This window comes from Galeopterus variegatus, unplaced genomic scaffold, assembly GCF_000696425.1.
Source record: "Galeopterus variegatus unplaced genomic scaffold, G_variegatus-3.0.2 Scaffold2556, whole genome shotgun sequence".
In the NCBI taxonomy this organism is placed as follows: Eukaryota; Metazoa; Chordata; class Mammalia; order Dermoptera; family Cynocephalidae; genus Galeopterus; species Galeopterus variegatus.
In genome coordinates this window covers 80,260-104,466 of record NW_007728667.1, presented here as the reverse complement: position 1 = coordinate 104,466, position 24,207 = coordinate 80,260, and the positions used below count along the sequence as shown (strand labels likewise).

At 33.8% G+C, this 24,207-nt stretch overlaps 1 protein-coding gene across 3 annotated transcripts in view; it reads right to left on the bottom strand.

Annotated features, from left to right (window-relative positions):
- AFTPH (aftiphilin) overlaps positions 1–24,207 on the bottom strand; it is a 37,862-nt gene that overhangs the window by 9,052 nt on the left and 4,603 nt on the right. Inside the window, exons 2-7 of one of the 3 annotated variants that reach the window (XM_008582283.1) lie at positions 15,899–16,050; positions 13,803–13,929; positions 13,197–13,253; positions 9,847–9,969; positions 4,583–4,643; positions 2,942–3,025 (exon numbers count right to left, since the gene is read on the bottom strand). In XM_008582283.1, coding sequence (XP_008580505.1) covers positions 2,942–3,025; positions 4,583–4,643; positions 9,847–9,969; positions 13,197–13,253; positions 13,803–13,929; positions 15,899–16,050 — 604 coding nt within the window. The remainder of the gene's footprint in view (positions 1–2,941; positions 3,026–4,582; positions 4,644–9,846; positions 9,970–13,196; positions 13,254–13,802; positions 13,930–15,898; positions 16,051–24,207) is intronic. The other 2 variants (XM_008582284.1, XM_008582285.1) reach the window with 2 other exon arrangements.

Sequence of the window (24,207 nt, the reverse complement as noted above, 5' to 3'; positions counted from 1 at the left end):
TCATAAGTTTCCTCCTTTTAGGATATTTCAAGATGGAAAACAAAAATGAGGAACTGCCTTCTATTAACCAACTTTGCAGACAACCAGTAGATATAAACACAGATCTCAGATGTTTACAGAAATCAAACAAGCAAAAGCGGCTTCCACAGTTACCAAGTCCAACAAGGGAGGAAGGCTATAGAAAATGTATGTTGACTCTCCCAAGTTTTCAATATTTCAGTAAGGTACAGTTCCAAAATATACTTAAAAAGAACCTTTCTTTATATTTCTATAATAAGTACATGGGTTGCAATTAAAATGTAAAAAATTGTAGATGTCTGTAAAGGGACCAAATGAACCCAAAGCACTTTCCTTCTCTACAAGTAGAGGTTAGATTCCAAGCAACCACAAAATTTAAGTTGATGTCTAATGTATAATGCAGAATAAACAACTGCATTCTGACTGGCAACAGGAAAGTGCTAGTAAAACTAAAATTAGGCTTATAAAATATTGGCCACTTGGCTGTCAAACAGTAAAGTGGCAGATTTAATTTTAAAAAAATAAATAAATAAATCACACTCCCCCAGCGCAAAACGACAACTACCACACCAAAACAAAAAACCCTATGGTTAAATTTTTCAAAAATAAGACAACTATGTACTATACACTAATAACTGGAGAGTAATTTTTTAATGGAAAGTTGTTTTAAAAAATAGAACCTTAATGAGGCATAGTTTAGTTACATAACTAAAGTTAGCCAACCAAGTTCTATGCCAACCTCCTAAGTCTCACACACAAAATAATTAAATAATCGCAAGCTAAGACAAAATGACTTTCCCAGAAACAAGTCAGAAAAAGTGCAAGCAGGTGGTGAATGGAATACTAAGGAAGGTATTGATACCTGTAGCTTGATGGTAAGTTTTAACAAAACCCAATAGCAATAAAAAGAAGCCAAAGTAGATTTATAGTAATCAAATTTATACAGCAGCTAGAGCATATTAATGAAAATACTGAACAAAAATATTTTAAAAGTTCCCAAGTAATGAGGACTGCATTTGACCATGTTGATTTCACTTCCATTTAAAGCTCTAAGCTCCTTGTGCTTGCTCTTCTTGCAGCTGTGTACACTGAGCCTGATTATCAGGTCATTTCTGTACTTCTTTATACGGCCAGGTTATTTGTGCTCCTATGGATGGTTTTTAAATGAGTTTGAAATGTAACCAAAAATTAAATTTAAACCAGATTTTAGGCATCCCAAAAGAAAAACAGTGACCTCATTTTAAATTATAATACAGTTCAAGGCAAAACAAAGCTGAGAGGAAATTTAAAATGGAAGCTGGATAATTAATTCTTGGGAATACAGTAATAAGGAAAATGATATACAAATTTTTGGCTGCCCCCAAACCCCATTAAGTATTATGAAATGTCAGACAACTATATAGATCACCCCAGTCATTCCACAGATAAAACAAACATATTTAGAAGTAATTTAAGCAAATAGTAAAATATCATTTTGAAGTGTAAACTAGATTAATTAATTCTTGGGAATACAGTAATAAGGAAAATGATATACAAATTTTTGGCTGCCCCCAACCCCCATTAAGTATTATGAAATGTCAGACAACTATATAGATCATCCCGGTCATTCCACAGATAAAACAAACATATTTAGAAGTAATTTAAGCAAATAGTAAAATATCATTTTGAAGTGTAAACTAGATATACAGATTGGTTTTTCACAGGCTTGCAAAATCTTGAAAACAATAAAAACGATAACCAGGGTTTTAGATTTGAGGAATCCAGTCATTGTATACCAAATGGCCTTGGAACTTCCCTGTAGCAGGATCAGATTTCTATGACCAGATCTGAGAGAAGGGCATCCTGGGTCACAGGCTCACCCTTAGCTGATGTTGTTAGTCTCCCACATATCCCATCATGGACCCTAAACTGTTGGAAGTGGGTGGCAGGGTTATTTAGTGGAATAGACCAAAACCAGCAAATTCTCAGCAAACAGGCTGCTTGTGAAACTGGCCATTATTGGGGACAGAGAGGGATTCTTGCTATGTGATCTCTGGGCATCAGCATCTGGTGATGGGCATGATTACCAGATTACAGGTTAGGATGACAGGGACTCACTAAGATCATATTAAATAAAATGTAAACATAAAAATGCCATTATAATTTTAAACTTTTATTCAGTTAGAAAATGACAAAGTACATTAGTCCTTTGGTCAATGAACTGAACTTTCACAGGGCTGAACATTAATTTAACAGGTTCTCCAGTAAGTTTTAATTTCTAGCTTTTAGTATCTCATAGCAATTATTTTCTACTATTAACTTTTGTAACATTTCTTTCCCCATGGAAAACTAACAGTATACTTTCTATTTAAGAGCAACATAAAAACAGTAATACTTCTATGTGGGACTACATAACTAGAGATTAGACTCCAACATTTTGGAACCTAATTATATATTTAGTAGCACTAATAAACAACTAATTGAATGCTAGAATTTATAAAGGTTATATTATTACAAGCACTACAATGTAAAGTCATCTTTACATTGTATACTAAAATATGCTTATCCTCTAAACATGTATTTTTTCAAATGTCTTTATAGAATATGCTTTTAAAAATAAGTGTATAAAATAACACATTTTCCACTTAGACGGGGAAAAATCCCTGTCTTTAACTGTCTAAGGACATTAAGATTGTTTTATTCCTAGATACTACTTCCAGGTTTGAATATTACACTCTGAGAAAGTTTCCCTTAAAATACAGTTCACATAAGTCATTTGTTATAGTCAGATACTAGAAAATAACAACAGATAGATGAAAGAAAAGTATTAGAAAGACATTATAAAGAATACAATCTACTTGTTTCCTTGTTTATAGGAAAGTCAAGTGATATAGTCATGCTTTTAGTAAATTAACTAGAATTGTGGTTTTAACACTCTGCTGACCTGGGATTGTGGTGCTGCTGCTAGAGCTACTGTCATCCACGGGCCCAAAGAAATCAAGGTTCAGAAGAGTGGAACCTCCACTAGCTTGAAATTCAGTGACCGTGTTGGTAGGCAGCCACACAGAAGGTAAGCCAAGGGAGGAGGGGTTATGTGTAAAAAGGGGTAAGACACACACTTGAACATGCAGGTTATAATTAGTAGTCATTACACATTTTAAAAATCAGCATTAAAACAATGTACAGTATTAGTTTTTCATTACTAAGGACATTTCTAAAATAACAATTTAATTCAATGTACATTTTCTCATGTACAATGTAAAGAATGTAACACTTAGTAAGGTTTTAGTTAGGAGTTCAATTCTTTCAATCAAAACTGGAAGCCATACCAGAAACACCAAGGGGAAAATGTACCCGTTAAAGGGAAACAATACTTTAATCTCAACCCAACATTAAATCACCGTACATGCCCAAATCAATCTTTCATGTTAGTAATGTTGGTTTCTAATTAATTTTTTTAAAATGACAAAGTTGTCACTTTCAGGACACACACCGATACATTAACTTAGTTTAAAATAAAGTAATAAGGAATGTCATTACTGCCCTACCCTGATGTGCAACCTCAAGCTGTACTGTTCCCCTTTAACTCTGAAACAGTAATCAGAAATAGAATACATTTTTAAAGAAGTTGTTTGTTAATAAAAAGCATGATGATTTGACTGAAGACACCAGACAACAGCAAAAGGTGCATCCAGGCTTTCCTTCAGCACTATGTTATTCAATTGGATGCTTTCCAGATATCCTAGGACCCCCACTACAAGGCAAAGTTGATAGAGTGTTTTCAGACAATGGCAATGACAACTGCCATTTAGATGGTGACAGGTGTTTTAGACAATGGCTCAAATAACTCAAGAAGCACAGGGAGTAAGAACAATTATATTGGGGTCCACTTAAAACCTGTGGTGTCAACACTAGAAAACTAGCATTGTGTGTTATTTAAAGACCCCACATTACTAGAATAAGTTATTCCTTTTTCAGGATTTTCTTTTAAAGCCACGAGTAAAACCAATTGTTTCTGTAACTGCCTACTAGCATTCGGAGATAAGTTTTAGAAAAGGATTGTGAAAATCACTAATTTTCCATTTTTATATAAGTGCTCTATAAAATATTATTAATCTGAAAACTACTTTGAATCAATAAATATGAATTTATCTTCACATTGTTTTTGGTTAAAGAATTGTGCTTTGTGCTTTAAAGCAGCCTCTAGCCACAAGACTTTGCATCCAAGAAAATTCCATAAATTAAAACCACAGAAAAAAAATTCAAATAAATTGATCCTAGCTAAAATATCATTTAAACTACCTAGATATTTGTAAATAACAAAGAAGCTTATTTTTGACTGAAGATAAAGAAACTAAAATTTTACCTAAATACTACTACCTATGTTTGGACACTAATACTGTTGATAATAGTAATGGCTGGTTTCTTGAGCAATTACTATTCAGAAAGAAAGCCTGAATTTCCAAAGATAAGAATAAGAAATTATGTTTAAACAAAAAGGGAAATCAGCAGAGAGAAGTTTGTCTGAACTTTGTAGCTTTCTTAACTCTAGCTCTGGTGCTAGAGGCTCTACGGAGAGACGTACCATCTAAAGGGTTAGTAAGGCCACTGCTACTCCAGTCAAACTGGACGGGTGGTAGAGACTCCTAGAGTTGAAAACCAAAAAATCAAAATTAATCAGTACAGGTTGTAGCAACGTAAAGAATCCTTTAAAAAATAAAAATACTATTATAGTAAGACTATTAGGCAGCCAAGTACCTAAAGACAAAATTGGGATAATTTACAATTTCAGAGGGTTACCTGCATATATTAACACAAACTGAAATTGCAAACTTTACCAACAGTATAGCTTATTGACATTAAAAAAGTTGTATCTGAGAAATGGAATTATCTATATTTTCAAACAAGTTTATGGACTGATCTTATGTCAAGATTTCAGTCTAGTTTCAAATCATGATAACTATTGGCTTGATTACAATAAAAATATTTAAATACTTAAAAACTTCACTGACTTTTTTCACTAAAGAGTATTAGTTTATTTTAAATGACCAGCCACTTAAAAGTTCTTAACCGATAATATAATGCATAGGAGATAGTACCATACTGAAAGTGAAGAGTTTTGGGTTATTCAAGACAGAGCTATCACTAAGTAACTACTAGTATGACCCTGTACAGTTCAATTAATTTAGTTGGTCTCCTTAGATATAAAATGAGAAGGTTTAAAGTCCAAGGTCTCTGGTTCTTTAGTTTTCTAAATTTTGAAGGAAATTATGGACCAATAAATAAGACATTTTTTTAAGTGTCAATTTCAAATATTATTATTATTATTTTATAAAGATGACCAGTAAGGAGATCTCAACCCTTGACTTGGTGTTGTCAGCACCACACTCTCCCAAGTGAGCCATGGGCCGGCCCCCAAATTTTAACCTCTCTAACTTAGAAACTACTTATCAGATGTCAGAATTTAATTTTTAAAAATAATGCACTAAATAGGACATTCAAAATTTGTTTGGCAATTCTAGATTTTTAAATTTCATAAGTGCCAAACATATAAAGATAAAATAAGCAAATGGTAAATATAAGATGAAAAGCAGTACAAAAACATTTTCTAAGTGAGCATTCACTTCATTTTAAGAATATTCTTATGAGAAAAATTTGTTGGTTTTTTGGTTTCTCTTTTGTCTTGGTGGTGGTGCTGATAATACTTATTGAAATAACCTGATAACCTGTGTTCAGACTTTAATATCAAAATGTCATTGTCTTTTTCTTTTTCTTTTTTTTTTTTGGAATTGCTTATCACTGTACTTCACTATAAGGTAGGCACTATTAAAATCTTATACTCATTTTCTGGGGGGTAGGTAAAGACACTGTCCCCTATAGGAAAGGAGCATAAATCAGTTATTTGTGAAAGTCTAATCCCCTGATATTATCATACAATTGTCTTAATAATTGGGATACCAATGATAGGCAAATTGATATAAGTATTTAGTCTCCAAAAATCAGGTCTAGCTAGGATGTTGAGGTGGGAGGTGTAAACCAAGAAAAAAAGCTAACATTAGTGGCTGCCAGGTGTAAGGGATGGTGGCAGGGAGGGGAATGTGTGACTACTATGAGAGTTCTTTGTGGTGAGGGGAAGAGTTCTTTATCTTGATTGCGATGGTGATTACATGAATCTACCCATTTGATAAAAAGATATAAAACTATATACACATTCCTGGTTTTTACATTATGTTATAATTATGTCAGACTTAACCATGAGTGAAACTGGTGAAGGGTACAAGGGACTTCTCTGTTCTGTCTCTGCAGCTTCCTGTGAATCTATAATTATTTCAAATAAAATTTAAATAATCCCAGTGAAAACCTAGTTTATAACCTATCTGCAAGACCAATAAACATTTAGAAAAGATCTTCTTAGCTGATCTCAAAAACAAACAAAAAGCTCTAAGCATTCCAGCAGATTCAATTCATCCCACTTCTAGATCAGTGACACCTTCAAGTCATATTCAACAATGAATGGATAGACAAAACCTAGGTTATGCAATAACAAAATTTCTGGATAAATGAGCAAGCGTTTTTATTAACATGTTCCAATCTAGATGTCAAGTAGCTGGGTGAATAGAAATATTTCAGTGATTTGCTGGAATTTTAGCTTCTCATACAGATGTATGGCATTTTGAAGACATAGCCAAAATTATAATCAGGTGCTAAACATGAATCAACATTTAGTGAAAATGAGGAAATGAAAAACAGGACACCTAAACAAAAAAAGGCTAACTAATGACATTCATAAGTAAGGCAACTCAAACAGAAAGCACTGGAATAAAGCATTTTGAAACAACTTGAAGCAGTGTAGTATATGAATGATTACGGCAAAGACAAAAGCACTACGGAAACAAGGTCATAATCAAAACAACAAAAATATGGAGACTGGAGATAGGAGATAGATTCTAGTCCTAGCTCTACCCCTGATGTATGATTCTGGGTAAATCACTTAGCCTTTCTAAATATGTCTTCTTATTGTAAAACGGGAGCATGGTACTAGATAATCATTTTTTTCTTACTTCTAGCTCTAAAATTCTGATTTACAACTAAAATAGTCACATCAAGTAGCCTAAGAGAGGAAGCTGCTAGTGGTGACTAGCTGGTCAGAGAGTTGATTCCATTTAGCAGTGAATAAAGTACAGTTAAAGTGTTGATCTTACTAAGAGGGGAGTCAGTAATGGCACCATGAATGGTGTGACCCTGACATTCTTTTTTTTTGAATGAAGATAAAACAGCCAAAAAAAACCCAAAACAAAACAACAAGCAAAAGGTATCACTACTGTTTTTTACCCTTAAGCTGTCTTTTCAGGTAAAAGTTAATTGTATTCTAGAAAAAATACAATTAACAGGTATTAATAAGTTATTAAATTCCTAAACAAGAGTTGCAGTGGTTACAAGATGAATGAGTACAAGCCAATTTGGAAGAAAACACAAAAATCAAAACTGAATGGGTACCTAAATTTAGATAGAATACAGATCCAAAAGTATAGTCATAATGGGGATTATACAACTGTGCTAACTTTGAAAATCACTTTTTAATAATGCCAAAACAAAAAGGAAGACTTATTTAAAAAAAAAAAAAGAAAAAAAATGAGGTATTGGTCAGGTGTTTCCCGGCACATTTTGCTAATCTTCTTAGCACTGAAACACTATGGCTACTTCATCTGAAAAATATGACTAGTGGGAAAATTTAAGTTATTACTGCATGGCTAAAAAGTAAATTGAAAATAGTATTTGTTCAGCATGCCAAAGAATAGTGGTAAGAAATATCACTTTCTATAAAGAGAATCTTTACGATGCATTTCAGATGTTTATTAAATATTTAAACCTGACTCAGAGGTATGGAGCCAAGCAAGGATCATACAATTCCGTGATGGAGGTCAGGCATCTCAGCTCAAAATTTTAAATTAACACACATGTTTTTTATTAGGTCATCTGGTGTATTCTACCTTTAGTGAAGTCTATAATTAAATTATATAAGAAAGATGATAAGCTATGAAGTATGACTAGAGTACATAATAAGATCAAATTGGGTAGGGGCAAAATGACAGGCGACAGCTAACTCATAAAATAAGCAATAGTTTGTGGGGTTGTAACATGTGGAAGTGGTTGGAAGGAGGGGAAGAGGGAAAAGAGGCAAACAAAACTAGCAACAAATGGTCTCAATAAGCACAGCTTCATCTTCAGTAAATGGACCAAGAAGTTACTCAAAATACTGTCCCAGTATCTTGTACTGTAGGAATAAAAATGCTGATTGAGACACAAGTGGAAATGTGCTGTAGGGGAGATAATTCTGGAATCGGCAGAGATAAGGTAGGCCTGGGAGAACAACTGACAGGCCAGAGAGCAATATCAAGCAAGGTAAGGAAAGGAACTAGGACAGATTCCTCTGACTGAGACATTTTGCCAAAGCCACCCTGTCTGCTGTCCAACCATCAATAAGGACAGGCATTGTACACATCAGGCCCCCCTTGCCTATTAACTCAGTGCCAGTAATAAGCTGGCTTCAAAGTGGTGTTCAAGCTATGCCCAAGTATAAACCACAATGGTACACAGCAGTAATATTAGATGTTTCTTGACACACACCTAAAAGGGTAGGACCTATGTTTTACATATTATTTTCTAAAGTATGTCCTTCAAAACATTAGTTCTACAGGTGTTACGACTCCCCTCTCCCCTTGTCCCTGCAGAAAAGGGTCCCATGGCCAAGTAAATTTAAGAAATGAATTAAAATTAAATAGGGTTACTTACTGCAGGACTCTTCAGAGTCCTTAATGTGTGTGTTGAGAATCTCCTATGGGGGTACGATATGAAGTATTTCCCAAACTTACTTTACCCTGGAACCCTTCTTTAGTGGACCATCTCTGGGGGTTAGTGTTCAATGGAACACACATTTTTGGGAAAGGCTGTGCAAACATACATTTTTGTGTTAGATACAAATGAGGATGATATTTAGGGTTAAGAAAGACAAACATAGCAAGAACATGTCTTAGAAATGGAATATTGTTCACTTAAAAACACTAATCTAAAAAACAATGTTTAACTACCACTGAGTCAGTTTCTAATTTGATGTGGAACAAGTAGGCAATGCAAGCAAAGAGGCCCATTTTCTCCAGATAAAAAGTGAGAGGGAAGACTTTAATATTAAACATATTAGACTGAAATAAAAGTTGTGTTTAAAAGTGCCAAGGAGGTAAAGAATAAAAAAGGTAAAACAATTTTCTTTTTTCCTAATCCACAGAATGTTTTGTTAAAGGTCATATCATTTTCAACTTAAGAAACAGTTTTACTCAAATTCTCAAAACAATAGTTTTTGAGGCAATAGACACACCTAACTTTTATTGCTTTATAAAATTTTACAGGATTTCAGGAAAAACAAACAGTAACAGACTTGAAGAGTTGGTTTAAATACAGTATTCCACCCCCCACACCTTTTTTTTTTAAATCCAGCACTTACCAGATTTGTGCCAGTAATTACGATCATAAAATATTCTAACTGCAAGGGACTTTAGAGATATCTGCTTCAAACTCTTTATTTTATAGGTCAAGAGACTAAGGTCTGGACAGGTTTAAGAACATATTCATAATCACCCAGTTCTCAAATTGTGTCTTTCTGTTTTTGAAAATTAAAGATAATTTGTTCATTGTATTTCAAAGGATGTTAAGTAACAACCAAAATCATGTCCATCATCAAATCAAGTTTTAAAAATATTTTTAAAAGAAAGTTATATATTAAAGAAAAAACAGTGTATGTAGACATATGTGGACATACAAACATAAACATACCCATACACATAAATTTTTTACCTGGAATTGATCAGATGTACACGTGTTCATCTCTGGTGACATGGTGGGTGTCTGACCGATGGAAGCGATTTTTTCTGCAGCAGATAGTGGTTTCAATGGTTCCTTTGTGGGTTCTAACATACCCTAAAAAAAATTAGCTATTAAATGGGGGTATCGATCCATAAACTTTATATGGAAGTTAGTCTAACAAAAAGAAGAAAGGAAAAAAACAGGTCATTTCAAAAGTACTAAAGACAAAAAGGAACTACTTTAAAATTTTGTTTACAGAAAATTTTATAGCACTATAATGGGAACTGTTTCACAATAATACCTTTAGAATCAAAAGGTTTTGAAGCAAGACCTTATATTTTAAATCAAGTGTTCTAAAGTACATAGTTATTATTATCACATGAAAGCATAAGCACAACCTGGAGGGGGGAGCACAACAATTTATCATACCCAGGCCCTAAGAATCCAACACTTTTATGATATTTCAGACACTGAAACTACAGGAAAGGACACCCTTTGTACAGAGTACACCATGATGGTGCTTGGAAAGCAGGAGCTGATTCTAACACAGGCCATATAATATATCTGTATCCTTCACTGTGAATTTATTGTTTGATCCTCATCTCCACTAAAGGCACTGGAGCCTTAGTACTTAGTTCCCTGGACTGGCAAACCAGATACACAGCCCTCAGAGGGGAAAACATCTTACATGTTCCACTGGGTTTGTTCAAATCTAACACACCTTTTGAATATGAAAGGACATTCAGGATGGGTGGAGAAACAAAGACAGGGTGGAGGGGGGGGAGGGGGGATCAGCATTTTGCATTAACACTCTACCAAACACAAAATGCGTAATAATCCAGGCAATAATGCAGGCTAATGGCCTGGAATAAAAGCCAAGCTTTTACATATTTTAAAATACTTGATAAGCTCTTGAATATGTATCAATTAAAGGTTATATCCCAGATAAAAGTCATCCTTAAGTGGGGGGAAAAACCCCAAAGCTGCTATGTTGTAATTTTAGAATCTGTAAATTTCTAAGAAGTTTTCAGGAGACACCTCCCTCCCTAATAAAATAGGGTATAAGCTAACTAAAGCAATTTACAGATTTACTTAACAATAGTACATGTTGAAGGCTTTAATCTAGCAGCTAGAAAAATGAAAAGTTCATGTCTAACTCAATACTACATATATTATGCAGGGTCTAGAGCACCCTTATGCAAGGATACAATACATTTGGCAAAGAATGACTAGTCTTAGCAAAGTTTTTAAATTTGATCTATCACTTAAATCAGTGGTTCTCAAATTGTGGTACCCAATCAGCAGCTTCTGTGTCACCTGGGAACTTGTCAGATGTACAAATTCTTGAGCCCCACCCCAGACCTACTGGATAAGAAACTCCGGGGGCTGTGCCCAGCAATCTGTATTTTAACAAGTCTTCCAAGTGATTCTGATGCACATTAAAGTTTGAGAACTAGTGACTTAAATGATCATTTCAGGTACTATATTCCTCCAGATGAGATCAAAAGATTGAACATCTCATGTGTGTAAAGCACTGTGGGAAAAATTTAGGTATAATTAACATTTGATATTAAAAAGAATAAGTTTTCTAAATGAAAGACATCACAAAGAAGGAGGAGGGGAGATACATTTATATTCACTAAATAAATGATAATATTAAAGCTTATAAGGGCCGGCCCGTGGCTCACTTGGTGCTGACAACACCAAGTCAAGGGTTAAGATCCCCTTACCGGTCATCTTTTTTAAAAAAAAAAGGGCCGGCCCGTGGCTCACTCGGTAGAGTGCGGTGCTGATAACACCAAGGCCCCAGGTTCGGATCCCACATAGGGATGGCCGGTTCGCTCACTGGCTGAGCGTGGTGCTGACAACACCAAGTAAAGGGTTAAGATCCCCTTACCGGTCATCTTTTAAAAAAAATAAAAAAAATAAAATAAAATAGTTAAATTGTTACTAATAAAGACTAAATAAGGTAGAAAAATAAAGCATAAACTCTAGCTTCTTATTTCTCACAAATCTGGCTAAGGCGCTAAGGCTACACATAAACATTAGTAAGTCACTGCCCCCAATACGCTGAGTGAAAGCTCCTACAAATTAAATTCCTAGTTCCTACTCAGAACATGACAATAATTAACACCAACAATCTCTGGAGTGCCACTGCTTGAGAAAAAAAAGAAATCTAAATAACCAAAAAGTTAAGAAAATGTTCTGGATTATATTTACTCATAACTGAAAAGAGTAGGGATCATCAAGTTATTTTTAAAGTACAAGATAACCATTTACAAAGGAGAAAAACTGTAAAAAAGCTCAAGCACAGAAAAGAAAACTCCACAAAACAAATAACACTGCAAAAATAAATCAAAACATTTCAATTTGATATCAATGATTAGTGCTTATTCATGGAAAAAGTTTGTAGATTAAAAAAAAGTCAAGTTCCACAGCAAATTCATTTTCACATGCACATAATGGGCTGTATAATTTAAATTCTATACCAAGGATTCCTTATTTTTTTCTTTCATTCTTCAACATAGTATTTTTTCCTTATTGGTTACAATGACAATATGTTTAGTTTAATAGGACACTTTTATGCACCAATAACTCAAAGACACACCAAAAAACACAAACATCAAACTTTATGAACTGTGACTGAATCTTGATAAGGAACAGAATGAAAATGCCTCAGTTTTCCGGAACTACCTGGCATATCTGAAAAAACAAAATTCAACACATTTAAACATTAATGGAAAAACTAAGGACCAACTACAGGTCCTGGCTCACTGACATTTACTATAATTTGGTATTTCTAAGGCTTTTATGTACACCCATCGCTTCAATATTGCATTATTTAAAACTGGTTTAAAACAGATTATATCTTTAGGCTTTCAGATACTTCAGCTTCTTTTTAAAAGCAAGTTTAGAAAAGAAAAAAAGAGAATCCTCTGAAGATGTAATTTACAAAGAGTTATAAGCGCTAATATTACTTAAATAAAAATAATTCTCAGGCTTTCAGATACTTCAGCTTCTTTTTAAAAGCAAGTTTAGAAAAGAAAAAAAGAGAATCCTCCGAAGATGTAATTTACAAAGAGTTATAAGCGCTAATATTACTTAAATAAAAATAATTCTCAATCTAAAATAGAACAGTATCTGTAATTAGTGGAATACAGAAAAATGCTCCGAGATTAAGACTTGAAGTAATTTATGAAATCAAAAAGAATATTATAGTTATACCTTTAAGATTACAACACTAAATGTCTCTTAAAATACACTTACATCACACTATGTAAGATGACTTTACAGAATAAATGCAGTAATGATAAATAATGCAGAGACATTTTTGTACTTACCAATCCTGCTGCATACATGGGTACTATAACAGGTTGCTTCTTATTGCCTGTGAAGAGCTACACGTGTGTTAAGAGAGAAAGAATACACACAGACAGAATATGTTAAACAATGAAATAGTCTCCAAAATATTCTTGCAATGCTTTATACAAACACTGAGAATGATAAATATTAAAGAAATTGTTAAACTGCCCACATGCGGTTACATTTTTTATCTCCCAATCTAATTCTTTCATTTTATAGTTAAGGAAAAACACTAAAACAACTTTTTCTAAAAATAAGAAATATCGATTGGAGAAAAATTTAGGTAGATTGATGTTTTTTAAAATTTTTTTCTTTTTAAAAAATTTATCAATATACAATTTAGTTGATTTTTGTGTCCATTTCCCAATTCCTCCTTTTCTCTCCTCTCCCCCATCAACATCATATCTGTTCAGGGGTAGATTGATGTTTAAAAGTTGGTATATTCAAAATAAATGAACATTTAAACCAACTAATAATTGTTTTTCTGAGGAACTAGCTTATCACAGCTTAAACAGAAGTGTAAAAAAATTTCAAAACACCCACAGATCGATTAAAGGATTTGTCAATGTACTAAGAAAACTCACAATGTTTCTGGTGTCTATTCCCAAGGAGCACAAAAGCTTCTTGTTGCTATGGGAGCCGCCCCACTGATATCTCAAGCCATGTGCATCATGGATATCCTGCAGCTCTGTCCACACATCCAGCAGTTCCCTGCAAAGGCCATGATGAAGCCACCAACAACAGGTTACTGGATAGCTTTCACTATGAATTCTACTTTTAATAAGACTACAACATATTATACCTTCCAATTAATCTCGTGCCTAACACAACTGTACAACTATTATCTGAATGAAATCGAGTCAATGTTTACTGTATAGTCATTAGACAAGTAACTAAGTTAAGCTCATATGAAACAATGTGCCAGTAATCAAGCAGAAATTTAGTCTGTGTGTTATTCTCTTTTTATTATTGACCAAAGAAAAAAATTTAAAAGGAAGAAAGAAATCACTTAATATACCTATTCAATACAGGTTGAGCATTCCTACATCTGAAAATCCAAAATCCAAAACAATTCTGGTCCCAAGCATTTGGGATAAAGGATACTCAACCTATATTTGTGTTTTCTCCTTAAGCCTTGATTTCACAAACACACAGTTGCAATTGTAGCGTATATGTAGTTCTGTACTTTATTTTTCCAGATTTTATGCATTTCCTAGTCCACACATGTATCTTTTTCAACGGCTGTGTAATGTTCTAGTAGGTTGGTGCACCATCACTTATTTAGCCACAATCTTATAGTACAGAATGTTATTTTTACTGTTTGGCTCCTATCAGTAATGCAATGAATATCTTTCTGTATTTTATGGGGTGTGTTGTTGAACGGTTGTATTATTTCCTTAGAATGAATTTCTTGGAGAGAGATACTGGAGCCAAGAGTATGACCTATCTGTATAAATAGCACATTTTACAAAACCCACATCTAGACAGTTTTAAAACGGCAGAATATAAACCTTTTTGTCTCCTTCTCTTCTCAGAAATCATTCCAAAACAAAAATCAAGAATCAAAAACACAATCTCCATCTTCAGTGAAATTAAGAGATACTTGAAACCCTGTGCCACAAATATTGAAGTTACAAAGAGGAACAAACGAGTAGTATACTGACTTAGCTAAATGGAAGAAGGAGAGAGCGGCAGAGAGACAATGTTTGCAGAGGCAGAGTATTAACAATACAAAAGAACAGCTCAGGAATAAGAATAGCTTTGAAATTAAAATTGGAAAATCAATCTAGACCCTCTAACACCCAGTAATTAATAAGAGTTCCAGAAAAAGAAAATAGTAACAATGAATGGGAAGTAACTGTTAAGGTAATAATAAAAAGAAATACACAGTACTGGAGAACAGAAGCCTTCAGATTGAATGGTCCTACCTAGAGGACAATCCAATTAATGAAAAAAGACTCACACCAAGATATTTCATTGCGAAATTTCAGAATATCAGCAACAAACAAAAGATCTTAAACTATAAATTTGATGTGAGACTAGAACAAAATAAAATTTTACCTCCCATCTATCTTTTTTCTCAGGAAGCTATGAGAAAATATGCTCTATCAAAATGGGATCTAAGTGAAGAGAAGTTCCAAAACAACACATGTGTAAGAGGCCTAGAAATAATTTTAGGTGGAAACAGTACAGTGGGGAGCTCCTGGAAAAAAATGGAATAGACAGCCTGATAGGTTTGGTCACAAGTAAAACTGGGTGTTAACAGGCTGTTGAAGGATAGGGAAAGACTTAGTAAATGAAAAAGAGGCAATTATTAAGTCCAGGAAAAAGTTGCACTATAAAGGAAAGAGTGGCTTAGCAATTAACAATATATAAATGATTCTAATAATAAAAATACAACAAATTAACCAAAAACTGTGATATAAGTATACTGGGAAGATGAACAGAGAATAGCAGAGTTAAGATCTAAATTCTCATTTATCATACTAGGAACACTGATTAAAACACTGATTTAGAAATATCAAAAGAAATAGCTCGAACTGGAGAAGCAGGGAGCTTTTTCATAGAGTCTTTCAGCACGACATGATTAAACTTTAACACAATAATGTTTTAGAATTGTTTTAAGAGAATCTTGTAAATAAGAAAAACACATGCTATCTAAAAACTGTCCACTACTTACCCACTTTCAGCTAAGGCCTCTCTTGTTTTTATTGGCAAAGTGCTTGTTTCCAGTAAGTGCTTCAGGGAAGTAACTTCCTCTTCAGCATCAGGGACAAATACAGAAGGAAAACATACTTCGAAAATTCGCTCCAGGCGGTTTAGTAAAGCTGTCTGCATCAAAACATCCCCCCCAAAAAAGTTTATTTTAATAATGTCATAGTTTTATCACGAAGACAAACACACATATGCACACCCAGTCTGCTACTTTAAGAGAGGGAGGAAATCTACCATTCAGGTACAGAAAACAACTAAGAGAAAGGAATGTAACTACTTATAGAACTGTTATAAATGGTTACTTTAAATAATCATGACGATGATACAGTAGGTGACAAATGTAGCTACACACCAAGCACCTTACCTTATCTGGTATTTTACACACATTATCTTACTTAATCCATTACAAAATTTTACAAAGAAGAAAACTTATTACCCAATTGTACAATGAGAAAGCAATCTCAGAATTTGAATAGTTTGCCCAAAGCAAAAACAAAAAACCAGATAGCGCTCATATCCTTTCCACCACACTGGGATGTTTCTTACCACCACTCACATACTCTAGATTTAGGAATAATAAGATTGGATGATCATAGTATGCTATTATAGCTGAACAGAACTATTTTCCTGGCCATAAACACTTGAATTTTGAAAGCTTTTTAAAAATATCTCTGCTGCTAATAGGACAAACCGAAGTAGAAAAGAATGTCTTAATTTTTACTGAAAAGAAATTTAACATTTTGATGATCTATGTTACCTTTCAGAAATTCCATTTCTATACTCTTCTATGATGCTATATGTGTATTTTTTTATAGAACACTACCTTCCCTCCAAGAAAAGCCTGCATATTCCCTAGGGTATTTTCACCAAGAACAAACAGATAAATATCTTGGCATTTTGGAGTATCTTTAACAATTAAAACTTGCTGGATTTAGATTAGCCTACATTTTTAGCATACCATTAGGTTTTTTGTATATGTGCAACCTACTACTGTATTTCCTACTACATTTATTTCCATTTCCCTACCTGTATTTCAAGTACATTAAGATATTTTTCAATTCAGCCCAATTTACTATTTAAACATCAAATACAGATCGTTATAAGTTAAAGCCTGTTGGAAGATTAAGTGTACCAGTGTTCAAGAAAAATGCCACATCATGATGGTACTTCCTGCCAAGTAACAAAAACAAGTTAATGCTTGATTTCTGTTGTGTAGTATAGTCAGCAACCAGAAAAATGAAAAAAGAAAAAATTTTCATAAACATATTTCCAAACCAAAACCTCTCTTTTGGAGCTGTACCAGAGCAAAAAACTTAACACTGAATAATTAGTCTCAGGGTACTCTTGGGCTAACTCTAGAAAAGTGACTTTAACACCTTCATTATATTCATGTGTGTGATATGGGAAAAGGTTCTCATTATCAATTATGAACCCTAAAGTAAAGGGTAGACTCGAGATCCCCAGGCTTGTGAAATTTGAGTGTGTCAGGGGGACCCAGCACTTACTCACTTCAACAGAGGGAACGGACAGACATTACTTTTAAAGGGATCAGATAACCACATAATTGGAAACATGATGAGTGTTGGCTCTTTCTGGGCAAGGAAGGTAAACAAAAATTCACACATGACCAAATTTTATTTCTCTGTAAATTAAATCTTTCTTGTATCCTCTTTGTTATTCTCTTAATGGGATAGAAAAAAAAATGTTTATCACAGGAAGAAAGATAGACCTAAAACACATTCTATCATTTGGGCAATATAACCCACAACTACCTACCAGGTCTTAGATAACGCCAGTGAATAAATTCTCAAATAAGCAGAATGTACTTGAGGAAAAGAAATATTACATTAACCTAATCACCTCAATTTTTACTTCTTCCCAATCTCTTCTCATAAAGGATATAAATTACATGGAAAATTTTAAAGAAAGTTTAATATATCTTTAAGATTAGATATTAAATTTGATTGCTTCAAATCTTTTGTTGAATGAGGTAGAGCAGGGGTTGGCAATCTTTTCTATAGACAGATACTAAGTATTTTAGGGTTGGTAGGCCATCCTTAATATGTGTGGTTGTGTTTCAATAAAACTTAATTTACAAAAACAGGCAGTGGGACAGATTTGTCCTGTGGGCCACAGTTTGCTGATCCCTGAAGTAGAGCAATAAATAAATAACATATAATCAGAATCCACTAACAGCATAACCCACCACAAGGAAGGAACTCAACAATTCAGCAAGAAAAGCAGCTAACAGAATTAACAAAGACTTTGATTAAAATTAAATTTGCTCTGACATTTTACTTTAAAAAGTATACCAACTTCTAACTATTCACAAGACCAGTTTGGTGGTAAGAGCATCCTGCAAAAAGAGTTTCTCACTAGTATCCTGTTCATGGTAATAAGTAATGCCAAATTTCATTTACCACTAGTTAATTCCAGTAAGTAAATAGCTGATATAACACTTCAACAGAGGGCTGTAGACCCAGGGGCTAAGACTCAGTTTCTGCATTTATCAGCTGGAGATATCAGGGTCTTCCTCACAGGGTGGATGATGAATTAGAGGATTAAATACGTGGCACACAGTGTGTATCAGAGGTGGCAGTTTTTTAATCATTATTACTGTTATCACACAGATGATATATACAAGCACAGTGGCCTTCTAGGAAATAAAATAAATGAGTGTCAAAACTAGGTTCAAAGATCACTAAGGATATTTCTCTACCACTGTTTAGTATTTTAAATTACTATGAAAATACTTGTCTCAATCTATTTCTACCATAATGTGATATAACAAGAAATTAAATAATCCAAGTACTTTGGATCCTTCCCAAGACTGCCCTATTTAGTTGGGGGAAAAAGCACCTAGTTTTTAAGTATTTTTAAGAGCCACTTACGTTGGTGGTTGGCTTATTTACATTTGTGACTTAAATCTTGATTATATTATGAAACACAAAGTATATAAATCACACATTAGGTGTGTTCAAGAATACTTTGCTTCTGGGCCGGCCCCGTGGCGCACTCGGGAGAGTGCAGCGGCGCTTCCGCCACGGGTTCGGATCCTACATAGGACTGGCCGGTGCGCTCACTGGCTGAGCGTGGTGCGGGTTGCGATCCCCTTACCAGTCACGAAAAAAAAAAAAAAAAAAAAAAAAAAAAAAAGGAATACTTTGCTTCCCAAGAAGCACAATAAAGGTAAAAGGTCAAAAATGTGATGGAACATAGTCCAAATAACCTGGTAAATAGAACAGGTACAAGAATATAACTAATATAATGCTCAGAAGAAGAGAAATCAAACAACCTACTACAAAAACAGTTTCTCTTGTGACCAAACAGGTTTCTTTCAAGAAAGATTTTCCAAAACAGATTATAATCAGGAACTAAATAAAAAAAAAAATTATTTTGAGCATAAAATTTGAACATTTGAGGCAAAAGGTATATCAGAACTGTGATACAGGCAAAGGTTTTTAGGTTTTTTGGGGAGAGGTCAGGTTTTTTCTTTTTCTGTAAATATGTTAAATAATTTTAACTGTTTTAAAATATATATAATTTTCCCCTCAACACTAATCAGCCAAGGATAGTTTAATATATACTATAGCCTTAAGCCAAATCAGCATTAAAATTTAGTATCACATTGAAACTAGAGTCAATAAAGTAAAATATTAAACTTGCATTTAATCTAATGTTTATTAGTAAAAAGGAACTTTGTTTACTTTATCCTGTTCATATGAACTCCTGTTTCTATATAGGGTATATCTAGCAATAATGAGAAGTCTAATCCTGGTTTTGATAAACTGGGGGCATCACCCAATTTTTTAAACTTTGTGTAGCAGATTAACTAAGAAAAAGACTGCATTGAACAGTGGCATTTACTAACATATAATAGTACATGTGGATTTGTATTACATTTAAAATTTCAAAAACTTATACTTCATTATTTGCAATTAGTAGAAAGTCAGACTGGCTGAACTCTAGTTTCCTCAAGCAAATAAGAAAGCATATGTAAAGCATACAGTATCAGTATAACCCAGTTTTGGAAACTGAGGGCCTAAACTTAGTAAAAGATCAAAAGATGTTCTCTGAAACATACTCAGAAATTGCAAATGCTTGATATGGTGCATTACAGTTTCCATTACATACTGCTTGCCATGTGCCAGGTATTATTCTAAATGCCTTAAGATACCAGCTCATTTAAGACTCATAAGAAACATATGAGGGAGGTAACAATAATACTGTCTTGATTTTCTGGATGAGAAAAATGGAGCCCAGAGAGGTTAGGTTAACTTGCTCTTGGTCACATGAGTATTAAATGGAGGCTGAATTCTAACCCAGGAAGTATAACTTCAGAGTAGGTGCTCTTAACCACTATATTACACTGTCATCAAAGCAGTTCTAAGTTCAATTTCTAAAAACTACAGGAGCTTCAAGGGCAGGGATTATGTTTTATTCTTGAATCTCTAGTACCTAGGTTCCTGCATGTAGTTGGTATAGGAATATTAATTATAAAAAAAAAAGTACTTCACTTATTTAAGACTGCAGCAGGGGGCATAATTGTTCTACTTACCAAAGTACATCTTATTGTAAGCCATAGAAATAATTTATTTTTGTACATCAGTTGGGCATATTTATGTAATTATAACATACAAAAATAACAATAGCTGAATGCCTTCCACTTACTATACTATGCTTGACTCTCCACATGTATTACTCGAGTATTCTAAAATAAACCCTGCAAGATGTATTACTGTCTCCATATTATAGACGAAGAAACTAAAGCTCAAGGAGATTAAGATCATTAACCACAGTCTTACTGCTAGGATGGGGCACAGCAAGGGTTTGATACAAACTCTGACTCCAAAGCCTACATTCTTTTCACCAAATGATGCTCTTGCTTACTTTTGTGGTCGTTAAGACATTTCTAGCCTTTAGTTAAGTAATTCATCTGTTAATTGCTAAGGTGATGACTAAAAAAAAATCAAATGATTTCATCTAACACTACAATTCATAGTTTTCAACAAAGTTATAAATTTTTAGTAAAGAATCAGTGCTGTATTCTGAATATGAAGGTAACAAGTGCACACACACTTGGCATGCTATTTAGTTGAAGTTACAATACTAACTAAATGGCAAAGTAAATAAATATTCAAACCAATTAGTTGAATTTTAAATGCTTTCGACTTCAAAGTATAAGAGAAAAAATAGTCATCAGTTCTTCCCTGAATATGGAATAAGGAAACCGATGACTGGTTTACTGAATACCAGTTTATGTAATTTAGGCATGTCCTTCCATTCATACATATACCAAATTCTAAGCCTAGGAGACAGCAGCACATTTGGCCGTTAAACATTTTAAGAACGGGGCTCTGATAAATGTAGAGTGGCAAATCAAATGCTCTTCAAGGCAAGTGCCAGACTCCCTTTTTATTTTCTCTGTTAGGGTACAATGCTATGAACCCAGTAAAAGAGGTCTGTTATTTGCACAGAAGTGCACTTGTGCTCAGAAGAGATCTTTTATAAAGAATGAGCTCACAAAAGTCATAATGCAGCCTGGGCTATACTACATCTCTAAAAGTACACTGATTTTTATAGCTTTTCTCTATCTTTCCCAATTTTCTTATATATTTTCCTAAGAGAATCTTTTATTATCTTGAATGTCTCTATAGTTATTATTTTTTCAAACCAAATTAGATCTGTAAGAAACTAAAAATGATTACCCAATGGTTTAATTCATCAAAGGGGGCAAAGCATCATGCATGAATTTACAACTTGTACTCATTCCAAGTTCTGTCATATCCCTATGTCAGGGGTAGGGGAAGAATTTTATCCACTGGGCAAACAAGCCATATTATCTAATGCAGAGCTTCCAAACTGGTATGTCTTAGTCACAAACAGGTTACAAGTCTTCTAAAAATCCTGAAAGCTATATATGGACATATGGTGTTTCCTGTTGTGATAGTTAATTGAGTGGGCCACAGGGTGCCCAGACATTTGGTCAAACATTATTCTGAGTGTGCCTGTGAGGGTGTTCCTGGATGAGGTTAACATCTGAACTGGTAGACTGATTAAAGCAGACAGCCCTCCCTAATGTGGGTTGGGCCTCATGCAATTAATTGAAATCCTGAATAGAACAAAAAGGCTGAGTAATAGGGAACTTCTCTTTCCTTTCTTCTTGAGGTGGGACATCAGTCTTTTCCTACGTTCAAACTCAAACTGAAAAATCAGCTCTTCTTGGATCTGTAGCCTGGTGACTTTTGGACTAGAACTCACACGATTGCTTCTCCTGGTTCTCAGGCCTTCGGAATCAGACTGGAACTACATCGCTCTTGGGTCTCCAGCTTGCTGATTGTATGTAGATTTTAGGATGTGTCAATCTCCAATTAATCTCTTTCTATCTATCTGTCTCCCTGTCTGTCTCTCTATCCACACATACATCCTATTGGTTCTGATTGTCTGGATAACCCTAACTAATACACCTCTATTTTATATATAGAGTACAAAATGGGGTATAAAAAGATTAAGAGTATTGAAAGTCTCATCCAGCTTTCCAGAGAGGTGTGTAAGACCAGCACCTGGGATCCTAGACTCTGGTTCTTATGCCACTCTAATGCTTATCTACTTTAAAGTATCTTATATTTAAGGTAACTCTTAAAATTCCTTCAACATATTTCCAGTTAGTTTTCCTTTCTTGCTCAGGAACAGAAGTTGATTAATGTCAGTTTCAATATCAACAGCATTAGGTTTTGCTCTTAAGTGGAAGTTTAGAAGAAACATAAAATCCACTGGGTAATTTAACCTTCCGTTTAAGAGGATACTTTATGCCTCACCACCATTAAATATTAAATAAGATATCAAGTACAATCTATAATTGTATACTTATCAATCCCCAATTTCAAGTTATATAAAAAGAGTGACCAACTGTAATATTTACCATGCTCTAAAAAGATGACTTGTCTCTTCTGCCCAATGTCTGGATGAATCTAGTAAAGTATTTCTATCTATTTTGGAACTGACCACCAGAATGTCAAATTTTCTGAAGGAAAAATAGCAAAAGGAAATGCTATTCAAGTACTTAAAGTAAGTAAAGATCTATAAGGCCAAATTCTTAAATTTTCATTCCCTTATTTTGTTGCTTACTTCTGTTTTCAGTCAAAGGTTCAATGTTCACCCACATAAGGGAAAACATGCACAAATCTTAGAGAGATGATTAAATAAACAAAGTTGAAAATGTAGGATTGGTTACATTCAGTTTGAGAAATGATTTTCTGGTGAAAAGACCAATAACTTAATCTCAAAATAACACAAGCCAAAGTATTAGTGATTCTTCCCCCCCCCCCCTTGTGAGACTCTTAATTTTTAAAGCTCTCAAAACAAATCTTCAGCCAATAACATTTTCCCAGTAGGACTATCAATTAGATGGGTAACAACAAAAAATGACTCATAGCCTCCTTTTCTATAGCCAATTAATATGAAGAGATTACTTGCCAATTACTTAAATTCTCAAATAACATCCAGAGCTATATTTTAAAATTTTACTAAAGCTCAGGGTTAAATGATGTTAAAAATTTACAAAAGCTCAGGGTTAGACAATGTTTATAATATTATCTGTTTTTAACATACATCTAAGAAAAAGGCATTTTGGCTACTTCAATCAAGATTCTTTTGGCCAGCTACCAAAAAAAGGAAATGATTCTTTTCCGAAATATTAAAAGGTTTAAAAAAATAGAAAATTGTTTAAAAAAACGTGCATAATGGTCTTTTTTTAGAAAAAGGCATTTTGGCTACTTCAATCAAGATTCTTTTGGCCAGCTACCAAAAAAAGGAAAAGATTCTTTTCCGAAATATTAAAAGGTTTAAAAAAATAGAAAATTGTTTAAAAAAACGTGCATAATGGTCTTTTTTTGGGGGGGGCGGAGGACTGTTTTGGAAGTAAGGAGGGTTATGTTGCTGTCATTTTGTTTTGTTTTAAATCTCAGCCCCAAAAGTGAAGAACAGTTTTGACCTCTTTTGCCTTTGCACAGTGGAGATACTACCGCTGTACTTGTCTTTCTCTGCAATTTATAAGAATGTTAACACGATAATGAAATACATTGAACTTTGGGTTCTCAGAAAAAATTATTCACTGAAGGAGAAGAGTATCTGCTTCTCGATGTTCGTGTATGGCGAATATTAAGGGAAGTTGAAAGAAAAATTACAAAAATAGAATCATACTACAAAATTCTTATTTTTCAGCAGATTGTTCACTTATTTTAAAATTTAATTTTATCTTCATAAAAGTGAAGA